Raw genomic sequence first — 20,548 nt, 5'->3', positions numbered from 1 at the left:
TTCTCGATATTCCTACTACTACGTTCATCACGACCCACGACTGAATTCAGCAGCATCTAATTGTTAATTAGAATCAGGTGTGGAGAAAGGCTGCTGGATGCACAGGTTGACAAACGGAATTTTGCAGGGGCAGTGTTCTGCGCATGTGCAACAACTGGAAACGTTTTTGACAAGTTGAGTGATCTCATCATTCTGATTTGAGTGGACTATTTTAATTTCACAGACAGGTTGAATGGATTAAAACTTAACATGTCTAGTTGTCTCAACTTTTTGGCAAAATTTAGTTGACCTGACTCACAAAAATGTGTTAAAGGAACTAAAATCCAAAATGTTTTTTTACAGTGATGACATGCATTTTTTGTCCTGGGACACACCAATTGAATTATTATTAACTAATTAATAATGTAAAATATATAATAGGATAATTCATTATTATACTTGAATTATTCCAATTGGAACAAGATCGCCTGACTGTCTTAAGACATTGATATTCAGTGTCTTAAGACATCTCAAGATGTTCTGTGTCTTCAAGACACAGAAAATATGGCTCTTATGCTCCATGTCTTAAGTGAGTGAATGAGTGCATGTCTTCAGGTTAGGTCTTAAGACGACTTAAGACATCTTGACAGACAAAATGTCTTATTTTGGTTAATTAAGACATCTTAAGACATCTCAAGACAAGGTGATGGCTGGGTATGTTACCATAGCATAGCACCTGTGCTTTGTACTTGTATCACCTTCACAATAGGCCTAATCAAGACAGTGCATGTGAGAGTGAGTGAGTGAGTGAGTGAGTGAGTGAGTGAGTGAGTGAGTGAATCCCGACCTAGATTAACTGCTTATTTTATTTTTAACCTTTATTTAAGGAAAAGTCAATTGAGACAAAGTCAAAGTCAAAGTCTTTTCCGAGGGAGACCTGGCCAAAAAAGCAGCAGCAGTCAATATACTATGCAATATACTATATATAATGCAACTGCTTCATGCATAACATGCACATCTTGCATCAACTCAAACAGTGTGGGAAGCCTATGGACGGATCTACATTGTACAGATGTGGACACATTTTGGCTCCTGACTCCTACAATTCCGGACACTGATGAAAGGTGTCTTCCGTATTGCAAAGGATTTCAGTGAGTTTTTTTTCTCCACGGTGCTTATACTGTATATTATAAACAACGCCCACTTGCAGTATTGCCTAGGATTTCTGTGTTTTTTTCCACGGTGTATATTATAGACAACGCACACTTGCAGTATTCCTTGGGATTTCAGTGAGGGATTTTTTTCCACGGTGTTTATAAACTTTAAACATACATACAAATTATACTATAAACAACGCCCACTTGAGCGCGTCATCGAGCACAGAAGCTGCAATTGGACGTTTGTCACATCCTCTCGAATGTGTTACAGTGTTGCAAAAATAAGCCTGAGGTATTTTCGCGCTGCCAATTGATGATTCTGTGGGCTCGTAGGATACAGACCAGGAGGTGTATTTAACATTAATTCAACAGTTTAGTAAGCTAAGAACTAGTTGCTCTTGTCTGTCACTATATTACCGTAAGGCATGAATAATTTCTCCAGCTAGTCTCATTCATTTTGATAGTACGTAACGTACCTATATGTGGATGGTATTGCTTTTCATAAAGGGCAAGTGCTGAAAAGGGGAAAACACTTTTACGCATTATTGCCATTGTAAATATTTAAAGACATTGCAAAAGAAGAAATGGATGAATCATCGTGTCTTCCCTCAAACAGAAATATTCTGTGTTTATTTGACGTGGATGGCACACTTACCGCACCAAGAGAGGTAAACATTTCTGAATATATAAATTGTGTAGGTTATTTCATTTGTTACTATAGCCTATAAATAGCCTACAAATTGTTTATATGATGTCAGTGTCTCATCTGTCTGCAAGGTCTGCAATATTCTTTCATAAAGCATTATTGACTATTTTCGCTCTACGTCATGTGACTCAGTGATAAGGCTGCGATAAGGTCTCTCCTCTGTCTTTCCTCAGCGCGAGTACGCCAGGGTCACGTCGGTTGAGTTTATTCAACCTTCGATTCATTCTAGTCTACCATTTTCCTCTGATACGTTCTCTGAATGAAATCGAAGTTGTCGTCGCTGGCTGTCAGGCTTGTGTATCAGTGAAAGAAAGTCGCACTCGAAGGAGGCGCACGGGCAGACCGTTTGGAAGAACGCCATGTCCTTCACACAGTGCACGTTCGCTCACCGCCTTATTTGATTACGATCGACCATTCGGAATGGTCCATTCCGATAGTTGGATTGAATTTATGGTAGAAAATGTGTTGCTCATTTAATGATTAAATAAATGATTTCGAACCAATTAAGAACATGATTAGCAGTCACTTTTAGCTGCCTTCCTAGAAGTCCACGTGAGTGTCCGTCATATCGGTGTCAGCTTGCAGGTGTTTACCATTTCCAAAACAGACTGATAATCTACATGGCATATAGTTATCATGGCAAGAGGATTCACGTGGAGTTCTCAACCTACCTATTAGTCTATGACTATTTTGAGTTGACTGACATTTCATACAGGGGTCAGTTCCTCTCACTTAGTGACCATCACGTTTGCGAGGCCCATATGATAGACTAGACCAGGGGTGGCCAACCAGTCGGGCTCACAAAAGCTCTCACTCTCACACACACACACACACACACACACACACACACACACACACACACACACACACACACACACACACACACACACACACACAATACATTTCCAATAGGCTATGAGACCAGTGTTGTCATTTCAGCAAAGGCCAAGGTATGGCAAGGTACAGAGTGGGGGGGTTGAGGGGGGGTTCCCCCCCCCCTTGGTGGATTTTTTTCCGCCAAATCAGTTGTGCAATAGTACATTTTGGTGAGATATTTCTATACAATTGACTTATATGACATTAAGGTAATGAATAAAGGAGACAACTACAGTATGTAGGTGGTAATCTACATCTTTCCTAGCAGGCAGACTGGTTCAATCTCCTTAGAAACAAAACATTACAGATTTTAGCTATTCTCAACTCTAAATTAACTGCACTGTTAAAACATTAGTATTGTGAGACCTCACCTGTGTCCCTGTCCCTGTCACTGCTGCCATTCTTTCCCCTGGCATTGTGTTACAAATCACCTATTACAAGTGAGACGATTGACAATATCAAAACATGCCTGCACACACATATAACTTACACACAAGTTAGTTTTACTGGCCCCAATTTGGTACAATTATTACTTGACATACGTAAACTAGCTGTTGTCGTCTTTAATGTTCGCTAACTAGCTTGTTAGAGCTAGCCTCACAATCGCGAGTGACGCGATCGCGTCCGTTTGTTCACTAAAATAACATTAGAACATGTTTGACAGAACATGACATGAACTTGTTCATTAATATATTACATTTGAACCAACAATATTATGGCGTTTATACCGTTTGTTTAACCCACCTGAATGAACTAGTTTCTAGTTTCTGGTTTCGTTTTCCAAACAAATTTTTCAAACGGCATCACTAGTTACTGAACCAATCAGGAGCTGTTGCTAGGCGACAGACAGAGCGAGCCGCGGGTTGGCCACCCCTGGACTAGACCAATAACCAATCATATCGTCCCAGTGTTGGGGAGTTGTTCCACTACATTTAGTTCAACGATCAGTTTATCTGCATTAGGCTATAGCCTACAGTAACAGTAGCTTGGTGGTAGTTCAACTAGATTCAAATTTTAGTCATGTTTTTAGTAGTTAACTACTTATTGTTTACAGTGTAGTAAGCTACTGTCATTATTCACTACATACTGGTTGACTTCAAGCCCTTGAACTTACATTTCTATACTATTTCTTACTTCACTGCCTGCGGTCTCCCCATTTTTTTTCCCCCTCTCCCAGTGATTTGAGAGCATTTCAGTCGCAAGCTTTGATTTGACAAACTATATTTCTCTCAAGGGTAGCTAGTGTAGTTCAGCTCCTTTCCTAGAAAAGTCATTTGTAATCTAGTTGAAATACATTTTCAAAGTAGATTCCCCAGCACTGGTCTTTCAAATGTTTAGAAAAGTTCAGTTTAGAGTATTCTATGATAATAGGTCTGGTTAACTTCCTCCTTCTGGATTACACAACACCGCAATTGAACAGGTGACGAGGCACACACTTAATCATTTTTGCCTCATGATCTTGAATCTCTGTCTTAAGAATGAAGTCGATCACATGATTATGATTCATTCAGGGTTGTTGTTTGTTGGCATGCAGCATGTACTTATTGTACATTGTCTCAATGTCTGGGCTGCTGAGGTGCACAACCCCTGTGTAAATGGTCAATGGTCAATGGACTGCACTTATATAGCGCCTTTTTTGCTGCTCCAAAGCTGCTCCGAAGCGCTTTACAACGGCCTCTCATTCACCCATTCACACACACATTCACACACCAATGGCGGCACGCTGCCATGCAAGGCGCCGGCCCGCTCACTGGGAGCAATTTTGGGGTTCAGTGTCTTGCCCAAGGACACTTCGACATGTGGCCAGCCGGGGCTCGAACCGCTGAACTGCCAACCTTGTGATCATTAGACGGCGACTCGACCTCCTGCGCCACATCCGCCCCGTGTAATGGCACTGTGTTAGTCTGACACAGTGAGGAATAAAACCCACCCAGAATAAACCCACTGCCCTGACTTGACATAATAACACACTTTCCAGCAGGAAACGTTTGCTGCCTGGTTCGTCTGCCAAGATCTCATTCTGGCCAGAAGGAGAGCCAATTTGGCAGATTCTTTCTGCAGGCCAATAGATCACGATCAAACAGGTTCTTCTTTCCGCTACATCTTACTCTGTGTCACCTCGCAATTTCATTTGTAAGCCAAATGCAGTTGCTACTGTAATGACCTTGTCGTTTCACAATGACAAATACACAAGGAAACCTACTACAAAGTGCAGGGAAATGAAAATATGAAATTTGTTGTGTGTGTGTGTGTGTGTGTGTGTGTGTGTGTGCTTGCGTGCGTGTGTACATGTGTGTGTTACTACTAGAAAATCGACCCAAAGCTGGATGAGTTTTTTCAGTCTCTGCGGAGGAAAGTGAAGATTGGCATCGTTGGGGGTTCAGACTATTCCAAGATTGCAGAGCAGTTGGGGGATGGCGACAATGGTGAGTGTTATTAATTTTCACTTTCGTCCCAACATTTTTTTCATATCATCTTCCTCCTCTTTCTGCCCTGGAGGATGCCGAAGGTTAGAGAGGCCTAGGTTAGAGAGGCCAGATAGCAATCGGAAGGTTGCTGGTTCAATCCCCGCCTCAGGAGGGAGCTGCATGTGATCTGGTGAATGGAGGGTTGCTGGCATCACATCTAAGGTGTTCTACCACTGCCCTTGTGCCCTTGAGCAAGGCACTTAACCCCTAATTGCTCCAGGGGCGCTGACTAAGCTGACCCTGTGCCTAGAGCAAAAAACACATTTTGTTGTACTCTGTGCAATGACAAAAAGGTTAAATCTAATCTAATCTTATTGTATTCATCTCACAGTGACAGTGCTGCACAAAACCAGTAAGGCTGTGGCCCTTCAAATTGCTACAGTATACTTACCCTGTCCCACTGTCCTCCGACTCATAAGGCGGGCAATCGACCTTGTCTTCACCAGATCCTCCCATACCTCTGACCTTACTGTTACCCCTCTTCCTGTTTCTGATCATCACTTAGTATCCTTCCCCTCAAATCCACCCCTTCCCAGTCAGTCTGTACCCACGCTGGAGCTTTTCGTCACAACCTACGTACCCTCTCTCCCACCGCTCTCTCTTCTTCTGTCTTATCCTCCCTACCCTCTGTTATCCTTCTCCCTTCTATCCACTGATTCAGCATCCTCCACCCCTCCTGTCCGCTCTCTCCTCATCCTTCGACTCACTCTGTCCACTGACATGATCCTCTCCACGCACTCCTTGGCTCTCTGAAACCCTACATGCTTGTAGAATAGAGCTCAGGGCAGCTGAGAGGAAGTGGAGAAAAACCGGCCTCCCTGATGACCTAAACCTTTATCGCTCTCTCCTCTCCAATTACGCCTCGTCTGCATCAGCTGTTAAAGCGTCCTACTACCATTCTAAAACACAATCCTCTGCCTCTAACCCTAAGAAATTGTTCTCATTTTCCACATCACATTTTCCACACTCCTCAACCCACCCACCCCACTCAATCTCTGGCTTATCTCTTTCCCTGTGGCCTGAGCATAGATTACTTTTTCCTGCTATTACTGGTGGATAGATTATTCACTTACTTAGTCAAATGTATTTGTTGTAAGTCGCTTTGGAATAAGGCATCTGCTAAATGCCCAAAATGTAAATGTTTACTATATGTTAGATACTGTGTTGTGTTTTCCGTGTCTGTGTAATGTTTTTGTATGCTGCCTTCTTGGCCAGGGCTGATTGCAAACAAATCTCAATGTGACTTCCCTGCTTAAATAAAAAAAACTAATACAAAAATAAAATAAAAGACCAAAGGACTGTTTCAGAGACATTCAATTAGTTGATTTTGTGGCGTCCATGTTGGCAGCCCACATTCTGTTTCTTATGTCAGACTATAAGTCACCTTCAAAGACGAAAGCAATGACTGACGCCTGTGCTCTGCTTTCGTACATTGACCCAGACGGACTGACATGCTGGCTCATGTACCTGTGTTGCGTTCACCACACACAAATACCAAAGACCTTGACACACTGACCCTGCTGTGGTGAAGTGGACTGGAATGTCCCCCTCCCCCAAAATGACTATTGCAACAAAATGACTTCTGCAATGATTGCATCCAAAGTCTCTTTTTGCAGTTTGAAGCAGATCCAAGCAGATTTTCACAATCCTCTGGCTGCATGCAAGGGTAATTTAGACTGACTTAAGTTTGATACTCTAGCGACATAAGAGGCCAAAGTGAATGGGAAGCACAGGCAGATTAAACAAGGCTATTCCAGGTTGTGTTATATAGGCACTAATCTACAATAATCCCTCTCAACCAGGTGCACTGGGGCTATATTTTATTACATATTATAACTGGGGCCTGTGTGTTTGTTTATTTTTATAATGCATAAAACAGTGTTTTTCTGTAATACATAGGAAACTAAAGGGCTCTGCACACAGCGTGCGATTTCTGTTGCGCGTCAACGTTCCATTTTGAAGTTTGAATGGAAGTCTATGAGAACATACAACAGAAATTGCATCGCACGCTGTGTGCATTGGGATGCGATGTTTTATGATTTTCTCATAGACTTCCATTCAAACTTCAAAATGGAACGTTGACGCGCAACAGAAATCGCACGCTGTGTGCAGAGCCCTTAAGAAACCCCTTTTTTTGTCTTGCAGTGATACAAAAGTTTGACTATGTGTTTGCTGAGAATGGCACAGTGCAGTACAAAGATGGGAAACTCCTCTCCAAACAGGTGTGTAAAGACAGGGTGGGGGGGGAGACAGGGTGTGGTGGGGGGGGGAGACAGGGTGGGGGGGGGAGACAGGGTGTGGTTGGCTCACAGCACGTACCTGACCTGAGATAAACAACATACAGGGACAGATTATTTCCTTGTGCACTGCTCTCTGATAATAATATAGTAGTCAAGAAGTGTGTGAGAAAGCATTCCTTTACCTCCAATGTACCTTTTTTTTGTAGATGATCAAATTCATCCAGGAAGGATGTTCTATGAATTCGTTAATTAGGTCAGTTTAACTGAGTTTAACTGAGTCAGTTTAAAGTTAAACTCTTTCTAACTCTTTCCTTGTCTGTGGTCCCTCAGGCTATTCAGAACCAGCTTGGGGAGGAGCTGCTGCAGGACCTCATCAACTTCTGCCTCAGCTACATGGGGCTGATCAAGCTACCCAAGAAAAGGTGAGGCTTGCCCACCTCACACACACACACACACACACACACACACACACACACGCGCAAACACACACACACACACACACACACACACGCGCAAACACACACACACACACACACACACACGCGCAAACACACACACACACACACACACACACACACACACACACACTATACACCCTCCCCCCCCTCTGTACTTGTATGGCTCCTTTTAAAAGCCCTGTGCAATCCTTGCCACTTCAACATATTTCAGCCACTGGTTTTTGCTGTTTGTTTACCTTAAGGCTAAGGTCAGTGTGACATACTGGATTATAGGTATACAGTGAAACATGAGTGTTAAAATTAACTGAAGACAACTATGTGTTTGAGAGAGAAAGAGAGAGAAAGCCCTTCAGATATTGAATTCCACTTACTTAGTTCTACTCTGAATTTGAGAGACATTCATCCAAATGGATGTTTTTACTTATTTATCCTTATTCTCATCCCAGGGGCACCTTTATCGAATTCCGTAACGGAATGTTGAACATCTCCCCCATTGGGCGGAGCTGCACGCTTGAGGAGCGAATCGAATTCTCTGAAATCGACAAGGTAAAGTACGGGATCAGCAGAAGGTTTTGCACAAATGATCAAAACATCAATGATTAGATTCTGTGTAACACCCCTAATGTTATCAGCCCTTGTAAATCGCAAAATAAATAAGTTCAGCATGTATTGATTGAGTCATGCAGGCTACATCCTCATATAACCTCTAAACATTGCCAGTGTTGGCATTGCAGGGTTGGGCCCTTTTACTCTCTTGGCCTCAATTAAGTGAAAAGGGGGGAGAGAAAGAAATGTCAAAACAATGGTGAGCTTTCAAAATGGCCGAACAGACAGCCTATTGATGCTCCACAGCCACATGGTGTAGAGGACGTAGTGCTTTGATGAGTGATGTGGGGAGGTTTAACCCCTAGTGGTCTGACCATTGACATATATAGATCATTGGGTGACCCTCTCTGACCCTTAGATTTAACTCTAGTGGTCTGATACTCTAACTCTTAGTGGACCCCAGGGAGAGTAGCTGTTGCAAATAAATAAATAAATAAATACACTCCTACATACACTCATCTAAGTTCTCTGTAACTGCCTCTCCACACACAGAGAGAGAAGATCCGGGAGAAGTTTGTGGCAGCGCTGCAGGAGCAGTTTGCTGGGAAGGGACTACGATTCACTAGAGGTAATCAGCCAACTGGCACAGCTGGTATCTTTCAGAATCAGAATCAGAATTCTTTATTAAGTATATATAGTGGTGGGGTAGTGGTGGTCTAGTGGATAGTGAGTTGGACTTGGGATCGGAAGGTTGTGAGTTCAAATCCCGCCTGAAGCCACACCAGTGACACCACTACTAGTGTGCCCTTGGGTAAGGCACTTAGCCCTCAGTTACTCCAGGGGGAATGTCCCTGTAATTCGTAATTGTAAGTCGCTTTGGATAAAAGCGTCTGCTAAATGGCAAAATTATATAAGCCAAGTATATTCGCACATACAGGAAATTGACTTGGTGTGGTTGGAGCACAGGACATAAAGATAAAAACAACAATATAATAAAAACAACAATGTAATAAAACAACAATGGAGTAATCCAAGTAGAATCGCAATAAACAGAATTAAAAGACAAAAACAGACAATGTGCAATGGCAGACGAAAACAATTATGCACCAACTCACAGACCGTCTTCTATCTTGAGGAATGATAATTCTGTGTTATTGCTGCTACCACCCTCTGTATCGGTTTCAATTTGGGGGTTTTAGTGCTGTCAATCGATTACAATTGATCGATTACAAATATTCTGTAATTAACCAGATTAATCATGATTAATCACAAGTTTAAAATACTAGTATTTACTTACTTTTGGGGGGGAGATAAAACAAAAACATGTGTGGTGTTGGAATAAAGAAATGCATGACAAACTGGTTAGAGGAATCTTTTTTTTTTACTTTATTATAACATATCTTAGTTTTGATGATTTAGAATCTCTTAATTTGCTGAGTAAGTCTCAAGCTATGCAGTCAGAATTGCACTGAGTCGGGTTACTCTGAAACTCCCTTAACTTTTCCCCATTCATTGTCATGGTAGACTTTACTATAATGTATCTTCAACCACTGGTTGGTTTTGAGGCGCTGTTCCAACTTTCAGTATTTCACAAACAGAGAAGAATGTTATAACGATGTTAGTTCCGTCATGGGTTTCTGCGTGCATAGCCTACATCAGGTTAAACAGGTAACCTTAACAACAATGCTGTAAGCAACTATGCTAAAGGCTCTCCAACAACATAATTAGTAAAGATAATCGCTTCTACCTAGAATTTACTCATGTAGCAGCTTGGTAAATCACATATGCAGCCTATGCTCACATTGGCGAGCCTATGTCCTCGGAAGATCAAAAGCGATAAAACGTGCAGCAGCATTCTAATAAGCGTTATAATGCAACTATATGTTGCTGTGATTTAGGTTATGTTACAGCCTGATCACAGTTCCAAATATGTTATGAATTTAAGTCATTCATGCATGCATGGATGAATAGAAGTAGCCCAATGCAAATACTTAGCAATACGTTTCATAAAACTTAAAACAAAGTTGCCATTGCGTTCTCTTTAAGGGACTTTGGGGATTTTGTCTGTCCCAGTCTAAAATATAGGATATTACTGGTCCAAATAAACATATGCACCATATCAACCATACTAACCCTAACCCTATAAGGATCGCAGAGATGTCTGCAGATGATCGCAGAGGTGTGCTCATTCATCTGACAAAAGGGACCCAGAAGAGAATGATTAGCATCTATTAAATATGATAAAAGGTCATAAATGTAACCATGGACTGTCATCATTCAACCCAGTATACTGCGATCGTTAACATTGACAGCCCTAGTGTTGTTATCTTGTCTCAGCACGGTGTGGTGGAGGGAGAAATTGGAGTAAGAGCTCATTGTAATGTATGGAATGGGAAAGGAAGGAATGGTATCAATGTAATCCATAGAATGAGGAATGGTATCAAACACACGTGTTAAGATACCATTCCTCATTCCATTGATTTCATGCATTGCAGTGAGCCCGCCTCGCATCTCTACCTCCACCAGCCTCTTCTGCTTGGGTGCCACCAGTGTTTTATCTGTATGTCCTACCATGGGGTGGTGGTGCCACTTGTGTGCACCTTACAGTTGTCATTAGTAGGCTATATGTGTGTCCATGATCTTCATTTTATGGTATCCCACAAAGACGTATTATCAAAAAAAAATCTTTTTTTTTCCCACACACAGAGACACAGGGGCTAGTAGATGACATTCTCTGTCTTCCCCTTTTATTGCACATATACAGTTATCTCATATACAGTTATCTCATATACAGTTATAGCCTGTTATCTTACAAACACAGGCCAGATACATGCTCTAGTTGTATCTCTATCTCTCTCTGTGTGGGTGAAGACTGGCTGCCTGCCATGTGATATGAACGTTGGAACAACAGGATTATACATTACACTCCCACCTCTCTCCCTCTGTTCTATCTATGTCTCTCTCTGTTTTTCTTTTTCTCTTTCTTTCTTTCTCTCTATCTCTTTCTCTCTCTCTCCCTCTCCCTCTCCCCCTCACTCTGTCTCTCTGTTTCCCTCACTCTGTCTCTCTCTCTCCCCCTCACTCTGTCTCTCTCTCTCCCCCCCCCCCCCCCCTCTCTCTCTCTCTCTCTCTCTCTCTCTCTCTATCTATCTCTCTCTCTCACTCTCACTCTCATTGAGGTTCAGAGATGTTTTCACTGGTTAATCAGAGGCTCTGTGAAACTGTAAACAACTCTAAAACACCAACAGCTGGAGACAAAGTTGTTTTTCCTTCATAAGGCACTCTATTAAAGCCCACACACACACATTCACCCTTAATGAGTGCCCATTATGGGAATCCCACTGGTTGCTGAAGTGGAAGCTGATGGCAGCGTTGGCAGCAGTAGAGCCAGTCCCAGGGACGGGGCTGTTTTACTGTGGTTTAGCTGGATGAACGGGACCAACGAGCAGGCCCACTGATAGAGAGATCAAGATGGATGTGTTTACCTATGTATCTACGGTCTGTATCTACGCCTGCAGCCGGTCTGTATCTACGCCTGCAGCCATGCACCTCCCTTGTTTACCCACAATGTGCATACTGCATTATCAGTCTATTCTGCAATGTCTATTTCCACTACATTGGTTTCTGTCTGTGTCACTTCATGCTAATGGCCCTGGTTGTAGATGACATTATAGTATCCCTTGGAATGCAGACAACTTTGTTCCTGCTTTGTTTTCTTTGGTTCTTAGGTCCAGGCCAGGGGTGGGGGACTGGGTGATGGGTGTGTGGGTGTGTGTGGCCGATACTCTTTGATTGGCTGAGGACTCAGAAGCTGTTTTGTGTGTCCCTTTTAAAGGCTCAGTTCAGCAGTATGGGGGGAGGAGAGTTGGAATGAGGCAGAGGGGGATGGGGAGGAAACAGATTGAAACTGACTTTGCATAAGACCTTTCATGGTTCTGTAAGGATGATTTCTGATATTGAAGTATAAACTCCAATTGGGTGACGAATAAAGTTGATGCTTAATGGAAAGTTGAATTAAGACAATTTATTCAGATCTGGGCTCATACAAAGGCCTGCACACACATCTGTGGTCAAACATCGAATGAGCAATGACCAACGTGGAGGGATTTGTAGGTGAGCAGGAGGAGTTTGAATGTGATGCGGTGTTTGACCGGGAGCCAGTGCAGATGGGCGAGGATGGGGGTGATACTATGAAATACTATGATTTCTACACTTTTGGCATTTAGCAGACGCCTTTATCCTCAGCGACTTACAACAAATGCATTTGTCTAAGTAAGTGAATCATCAATCCATCAGTCATCGCAAGAAAAAGTGATCCATGCTCGGGCCAGAGGCCATTGGCAGTCAAAAGAGGAAGGAAAATTCTTAAGCTGACCTAGAGGATAGATAACAACAATGTGAAGTTTTACAGGGGAGGTGACAGAAACAGCATGGGTTCAGAGGTGAATATGGACAGGTGTGACAGGGGAAGGACATTATGTGACCACTAGGCAAGATGAGGAGTCCTGTAAAGGCCAATGCACACGGCGTGCGATTTTGTCGCACGACAACATTCGATTCTCAATTCTTTGAATTATTTCAATTGGTGTGAATGGAGAATCGAATGTTGTCGTGCGACAATATCGCATCGCACGCCGTGTGCATTGTCTCATGCAAAACAATGGAATCGAATTCGGCGGTGCGACAAAATCGGGGCCGTGTGCATTGGCCTTAACTCCCCCTCGACCAGAGAGTCCAGGGGAATGAGAAAACAAGTAGGCATCAGAGAGGGCTGCCGCAGTAGCTGTGTCTTCCGGTGTGATCCATGTCTCTGATGGCAAGAAAGTGGAGTTCCAAAGTCCTATGAGGTTGTGGTCAGTTGAGCATAGTGGATAGATTAGATTGGAAGGGTTGCGTGGGGAGGAGTAGTGTCTATAAAATAACAAGAATGGAGAGAAAGCACGTGATAGTTGGTAGAGAGATAGAGGGTGTGTGGGTGGTGCACAATGTGTAGTGAAAACATTTTCAAGTAGATTATAGATGCTCAGTATCAGGACTCCCACAGATAGACTCCGATTACAGATTATTTCACTGACAGTGCTGAAGATCTTTTTGTTCAGTCACTGTTTCTGTTAGAATGTATGACAGATGTGTGACAGAAATCGAAGATTAACTCGGCGGAGTACAAAAAAACAAGGGATGAGAAGGAAAGGGAGATTAGAAGAGAGGAGGTTACCACATACTGTGTGTGTTAAACTGAGGGAGCCAAGATTATCAGCCATAGTAAGACTGCAGCCCCCTGGACAAACACCATATGTCACCACCATCACCACACAGTCACTGCACAGAGAGGAAAGAAGTGTGTTAGAAGAAGTGTGCTCTTTACTCTTTGCCTCTTTCTTTCATAACTGGAGGTTCATGTATAAGTATAACTGGAGGTTCATGTATAAGTATAACTGGAGGTTCATGTATAAGTAACTGGTGGTAACACCTTTTGTCTCTCTGTTCAGGTGGTCTCATCAGTTTTGACGTGTTCCCTGAAGGCTGGGACAAGAGGCTGTGTCTGGACGTGCTGGGGACGGAGGGGCTGGACACTATCTACTTCTTTGGCAATGAGACGTCGTCCGTAAGTGTGTGTGTGTGTGTGTGTGTGTGTGTGTGTGTGTGTGTCTGTGTCTGTGTGTCTGTGTCTGTGTGTGGTTTGAGGAAGGATAGGCTGAACACAGAGAGCCTGGATTGTGCTGCAGTTGTAATGTCAAGGGTTAAAGTTCAAAGTTCAAAATGCATTGTTAAGATTAGTGAGATGACCGCTGCCTGAAAGAATGTTGCTGTGTTGAATGAACTTTGTGGGGTGCATTTTTACCTGAGCTCTTTTACACAAATACACGCGCGCACACACACACACACACACACACACACACACACACACACACACACACGTGCACACACACACACACACACACACACACACACACACACACACACACACACACACACACACTGATAGTGAGAGAGGGATAAAGAGAGAGATAAGGAGAGAGGTAAAGAGAGAGTTAAAGTAAAGAGAGAGAAAGAAATACTGATTCTAACTCAGCCTCCCTGTTCTTCTCTGCAGGGTGGAAATGATTATGAGATCTTCAATGATCCCCGCACCGTTGGGTTCACAGTCTACTCCCCCGAGGACACGGCCCGCCTCTGTCGAGAGATGTTCTTCAATGCTCCTCCCAATGAGTCCTGACACTCCAGCAGCTGCTGCTGCTCTCTCCCTGTCTGTGTCCTCTGTGCTCCCCCTGGTGTCCAGGGCTGGTACTACATAGAGCACCCTGAGGATCAGTATGGAGATGGGAGATACTACTGAGTTTCATGAAACCACTACTGATTTTTTAAGCTAATGATTCTCACTAGCACTGGACAAACAAAGGGGTCATAAGTAATTCACATTGGCAGGGCTCAATGGAAATTACTATGCAATGTGGACAGAGAGAGAGGCAACCAGTGCCAGTTACTAATCAACAGATCCCATTGTTTTAAAAAGGGACAGTAGCTGAGATGATGCAAGAAACAAATCCTAATGTTTTCTCTTTCATCATGACTAAGCGTTTCCCTAAAGTGTTAATGTTTTAATGTAATCCCTGAAAATGTGTTTTACATTCATCAAACAAATGGGTGTTGTTGTGTCCCTGTATGTTGTTGTTATGTTACATGAAAATTAACTGAAAGGTCTTGTAGTCCCCTCCTGTGAGACTATTCCCTATCGTGAGTATCATGTGAAGATTGATATACATTCTAAGTGTACTGTATAATAATGTAAAAACCCACTGTTGTTTTGCACTAATGTTGGCAGTTATTTGACAAACTGGAATTTACAGGTTATATTGTGAATGTAGTGATGTATTCATCATTTGGAGAGAGAGAGAGAGAGAGAGAGAGAGAGAGAGAGAGAGAGAGAGAGAGAGAGAGAGAGTGAAATATATATATATATAGATTTTAGCTTTAAGATATGAGATTATTAATTAATGACACATTCATTAATTGTTAACGTACAAAACTCCCAGTGCTCTGACCTATGAATCATTCCAGCTAGTTCAGTCTGCACCTTTATGAACGGGATCTTACAGATGATTTATACACCCTCAGTTCCTAGTAAGTTAATCATATTGACAGCCTCCTGGAGTGCCATCTTCAAAGGTTAACATCCCGTAGAATTGTTATGAATCTGGATGTCTTGATTATTCTGCCAAAGGACCTTACTTCCTGTTTGTTCGATTTAAGAACATAATGCTCTAATCTGTTATTTATGGTTGTGATCAGTTGATTTTGTTTCAACTAATGATATATGCTGTAGTGACCGGATCACATTTTGTCAGTTCTCATAAGATTTAACTTGATTATTCAGTTACACTACATTTAATGAATGATGAAAACATAAAAATGTTTGTGATAAGGGATAGTCCAAACTGAAATTACATTGGTTGGTTTATTAGGGTTCATTTGAATACTGGTTTTATAATAATATTGGCTTTTGCTACCTTTCAACAGTTTTTATCCTCAATGTTTATATCAACAGATTTGAAATACAAACTCAACTAATTATAATCCATAGCGTCACGTTTCATTCATAACCTCATGTTATGGTTATGGATAAGTACCTCCAGATCACTGACCTATGAGGCTTGTTGGATGACTTACTTTATATGACTTACACTATGGGTGCTCAGATTTCTGTGGTTTCAACTGAAATCAGTTAATTTCCGAACGATCAGAGAGCACCCCTATAATTGGAAACTGAAACACTCCCTTAATCCTCTATTATAAAGGTCATGTGGACTTACTACATATTCAATTCTGATTATGTACTTATAGTACATAATCTGAATGTTTTAAATCATGTGATTGTTTAGTACTGTATACATATGAACAGTAGCATGTGTCCATTCATTTTAATAAATCTTTTTGATATCATTGTGCTTTCTGAGTATGACTTTTCTTGTCCCCTTTCTGTTTACTGATGGAATATAACAGCCCATAACCTGCATAGTCTCTCTTGCTAAAGCCTGGTACACACATACAGATTTTCTAAATCTTAACAGATGTTTTTATCTGAGAGAGACCCCACACATGAAGATAAAAAATCATGGATTGAGCGGTTTTGATCGTATCGTGTGGTCTGCTCCGATATTCCCAATACAGCACACCACATATAAATATCTGTCCTATGACAGTCAAGAGTCTCGTCCCCCAAGCCAGAAATCTCGTGTGATCAGGGTAGTAGTACCCTGACTGACCTGTACGGACTTGGGAGTTGTCAGTTTTGCCCACACACAACAAGACTTTTCAGCCCCGACCATTTTCCGAGCAGATTGTCGGGATAAATGTACTCTTAACACACCTCACACCACAGGATAATCTTGTAGGATAATCTTTAGAGCCATCTAATAATTGGGCGTTTGCTGTCCTTGGTCGGAAGGGGAAATCGGGCCAAAATCAGCCAGATTATCTTTATGTGTGTACCAGGCTTAAGACAAATCATCCTTGTAGTGGGTGAGGGCACCAGCTATGCTGAACGTACTGCTGACTTCCTTGTATGAATGTCACTATGATACAGGGGAGACTGGTGGAGGTAGGTATGTTTGATATTTCCATGAATTATTCCATTCCATGTATTACAATGAGCCCATCCTCTGATTTCTACCTCTACTAGCCTCCCCTGCTATGATATCATATTGTATATCACCCCTCCCTCCATCCCTCCCCAAAGAAGACATACTCAGGAAGGACAATAGACTTGGCTAGTGTGAATAATAAAATGTTTTAATGCTCTTTCAAGACACACAGTAATAATGACAGTCAACACAGACACAGTGGCTTGTCCAAAAACAAAGTGCTCTGAGTTGGTATTTCAACTGAACTTTAACTACAGTATAAAATATAATAATTCAGAAGAGTGAGAATGAAGGATAGAAAAAAATGCATAGATTGTATGGGAAAAAAAGTTATTCATGATGGACAGACATCAACAAACAACTAAAGATAGCATTTCAATAACAATCATACTTCATCAGTAACTAACAATAACTTCAAGAAATGTTTCAATTAAATTTACATTCTAAGAAAGAACTAGACAGTTTTATAGTGTCTCTCTAAAAGTAGAAAAGAGTTTAAGAAATAGTTTTGTTATACCTTGTAGTAATTCATGGCTCATACCATGGTGAATTACAATTCTCAAACAGGACTACGAATTGCCAGCTGATAAACCCTGATTGGAGTTGTAGTCAGTTTGGCAGTATTTTGTGTGGAGATTCATGTTGTAAGTGCAATGTTTGACTACAGTACCCAAAACTTAAGTCCAGTAACTTTCAGGATACAAAAATCAAAACAAATTATCAAATAAATAAATTCATAAATAATCAAAAATAATACTAAGATGAGTGTGTACTTCAGGAAAATATCAATAATCGCTTTTCCACTAACAGTAAAATACAAATAGTTCTTCAAATGTCCATGCTTGCTTCTGTTTTTTTGTCAACCCAAATCCCCATTTTCTCTCATCCCTCCCTTCTTACTTGCCTTCTTCAGCTCCTCAATCCACTCTCATCCTGATCTCACTCCTCTGTGAGTGCTCTCCGCCCTCCAACTCAAAATGCTTTCAGACTTCTCATTCCATTTGACTTCTTCACAGCTCTCTTCCCCATACCTTCAGTGCCTCCATATTGAACATGTCCGCTACCTCTTCTTCCTCCTCACAGAGTAGATGGATAGGTTCAATAACCTATGTGTCTACTCTGTGCCACCCCTACCCCCCACCCCCACCCCCCACCCCTACCCCCTATCCCCCCCCACATAAACACTTTCCTGACAGCCCTCAAACCTCTCTCACTCCTGTCCCCCCCACCCCCTCCCCTCTCACACACACACACACACACACACACACACACACACACACACACACACACACAACAGGCCCGATCTGAGGCCTAGGAGCTCATTATCTGTCCAGACCAGGTTTCATGCTTTGTTCCTGGGTTCAGATGAATGATCTTCACCTCCACTGCCTGGACCTTGAGGTTTTTGGGTGGGATCCTGCACACTTTGTATGTGACCTCATCTCCTTCTACTGGGACGTACTCCCCCTCGATACTGAAACAAAGCACATGGATGAGTAGGTATGTCAGTGAATTGAGCAGTCCTGTCTTGTATCTATTAATGGGAAAACTGCTTGAGCAAAGAGCTTGTTTTAGTTAACACAAATGCTCTGTGTTCTCTCAGATCATGTTGTTGGTTGTCATTTATGTGTGTCATCAGTTCTATAGACAGTTAAAGCGATAGTTCAGGTTTTGGGGAAAACAAGCCTACAACACTGCAAGTAAGTGGAAAATGAGGTTGAACATGGAGAAACATGAACTATTCCTTTAACTTTAACTATTTACAACTTTAAAAATACAACTGTTTTTAACTGATGAAAGTGTACAACATGATCAGAGAGAATGAAGAGCATTTTTGTTAACTGCGAAAACAAGCTGTTTGCACAGCTGTGTGGGTAAGGTCATCGATGCCATAGTAAGTGAAGCACAAAGCCATTGGATGTGCTGAAGGCTACTCACTCTGAGATGTGAACAAAGATGTCGTCTCCGCCTTGGGAGGGGCAGATGAAGCCGTGACCCTGTGACCTGGAGAAGTTCTTACACACACCCTTATAGACGGGCCCTGAGGTGGCCCGCTTTGTACTATATATATATTATAGAGAGAGAGAGAGAGAGAGAGGGGGGGGGGGGGGTGGGGGGTGGGTGGGGGGCGATAGAATCTTTGAAGCAAAACTGCAACATATTGAACTCCCACACATAAAAAAAAATGCATGTATACACAAGGACAACATTTACAGACAGAGTGAGCAGCATTAGCAGCTGGGTCCTTACGCTGAGTAGGTGCGGGTGCGTTTGGTGGGCAGTGGGCTGGGCAGATCCCGGGGCTTGGGGGGAAGCCCACCTTCCCAGACGTGGCTGCCCTCCCTCAGGTAAGGGAAGGAGAGTGAGAAGGAACCGCCACGGGGGGAACGCAGTGGGGTCTCTGAGGGTGACGTCAGGCTAGGGTCCGCCATGTCTGAGGTGCACAGTGCCCTCCTCTTCACACTCTCTTTCTTTCTTTACGCACCTGGTTAGATGCTGACACACTGCTGACTGTCTGTCTGTCTCTATTTGTCTGTTCACTGTGTCTGCTGAAAATCCAGGTCAGAATCAGTGTCAGAGGGTTCAGGAATGGGCTGGTCTGTCAGAGATGTCCTGCGAAGGGGAGAGAGAGGGAGAGGAGAGACAGAGAGACAATAGAAACAGTGAGACAACTGTTACGTTATTGATTGGAAAGGGACTGAAGGAATGAAAATTAAAAAACATGAAAAGTCAAAGCAACAGTCAAACCATTAGTTCTAAACAAGCAACTGAGGACAAAGACTGAGATGCATCATGTTTGTTAGGCTACCTTGTGAGCACCCAGTTTATGGGTAGTTAGTTTATGGGTAGATAGAGAGAGGTTATCTCTCTATCAGTTGTCATGGCTGATGTGGGTCATTTAGGTTTGAGCCAAAAATGTCACTATCCACTCAGTTCCTTGCAGTTTTCTAACTGTAACATATTGCTAACATCCCATTACTCTTCAGGTGGCTGACACACAAGTCGGACCACTAACAATAGGCCCTTGTGGTTGATTCAGAGATGACTCATGTGTTTACGAACAGTATAAGGCCAGCTCTTTTCCCAGGCTAAAAAAGAATAGCCTACAGCAGGCTGATTCTGGTAAACAAAAAGCCTGCCATGACCTGGTTGTGCATATTGTGGGAATGTGCGCACAACAAGATCTGACATATCAGGCTTTCCTTAGGCCAAGATGGCTGATATACTCCCCATCCCATACATACGCCCTGCCGTCAAGGTTACAGTGTAACACAGCTCTGACAGCTCATACGCATTTTACAGCCAGTCGACGTCAGAGTAGCTGGCAGAAAGCTGGTGGTGTGTTTCTGACGTCACCTTGCGATCCCAAACGCCATTGGGTAACTGATGTCGGTGGATCAAAACATTGTAACGCGCAAACTGACATCTGAGGGAGAGGAGTCGCGATTTTGCGTTCAAACCCCTAATGTGTGTCA

General features: G+C 42.5%; 2 protein-coding genes across 2 annotated transcripts; one reads left to right on the top strand and one right to left on the bottom strand.

The window, feature by feature from the left end:
- The first annotated feature begins 1,471 nt into the window (after positions 1-1,471).
- On the top strand, positions 1,472-16,336 carry pmm1 (phosphomannomutase 1). The gene is made up of 8 exons (XM_080524330.1): positions 1,472-1,804; positions 5,027-5,144; positions 7,332-7,408; positions 7,757-7,848; positions 8,331-8,430; positions 8,983-9,058; positions 13,920-14,035; positions 14,525-16,336. The coding sequence occupies exons 1-8, from the start codon at positions 1,721-1,723 to the stop codon at positions 14,645-14,647; spliced, it is 786 nt and encodes a 261-aa protein (XP_080380456.1). The 5' UTR covers positions 1,472-1,720; the 3' UTR covers positions 14,648-16,336.
- Positions 16,337-18,383: 2,047 nt separating this feature from the next.
- csdc2b (cold shock domain containing C2, RNA binding b) lies at positions 18,384-19,504 on the bottom strand (the record flags this gene model as incomplete). Its single annotated transcript, XM_080524332.1, has 3 exons — positions 18,384-18,546; positions 19,011-19,133; positions 19,323-19,504. The coding sequence occupies 3 exons, from the start codon at positions 19,502-19,504 to the stop codon at positions 18,384-18,386; spliced, it is 468 nt and encodes a 155-aa protein (XP_080380458.1).
- Positions 19,505-20,548: the final 1,044 nt, after the last annotated feature.

Source organism: Nansenia antarctica (genome assembly GCF_963989245.1).
Source record: "Nansenia antarctica genome assembly, chromosome: 2".
NCBI classification, from domain to species: domain Eukaryota; kingdom Metazoa; phylum Chordata; class Actinopteri; order Argentiniformes; family Microstomatidae; genus Nansenia; species Nansenia antarctica.
The sequence above is the reverse complement of the archived record's forward strand: the minus strand, read 5'-3'. Positions and strand labels throughout refer to the sequence as shown.

Excerpts from the sequence above, each read along its gene's own strand:
- pmm1 (XM_080524330.1), top strand. The coding sequence starts at position 1,721 with ATGGATGAATCATCGTGTCTTCCCTCAAACAGAAATATTCTGTGTTTA. Across the intron at positions 1,805-5,026 it reads CACTTACCGCACCAAGAGAG|AAAATCGACCCAAAGCTGGA; the intron begins GTAAACATTTCT and ends TGTTACTACTAG. Across the intron at positions 9,059-13,919 it reads GGGACTACGATTCACTAGAG|GTGGTCTCATCAGTTTTGAC; the intron begins GTAATCAGCCAA and ends CTCTCTGTTCAG.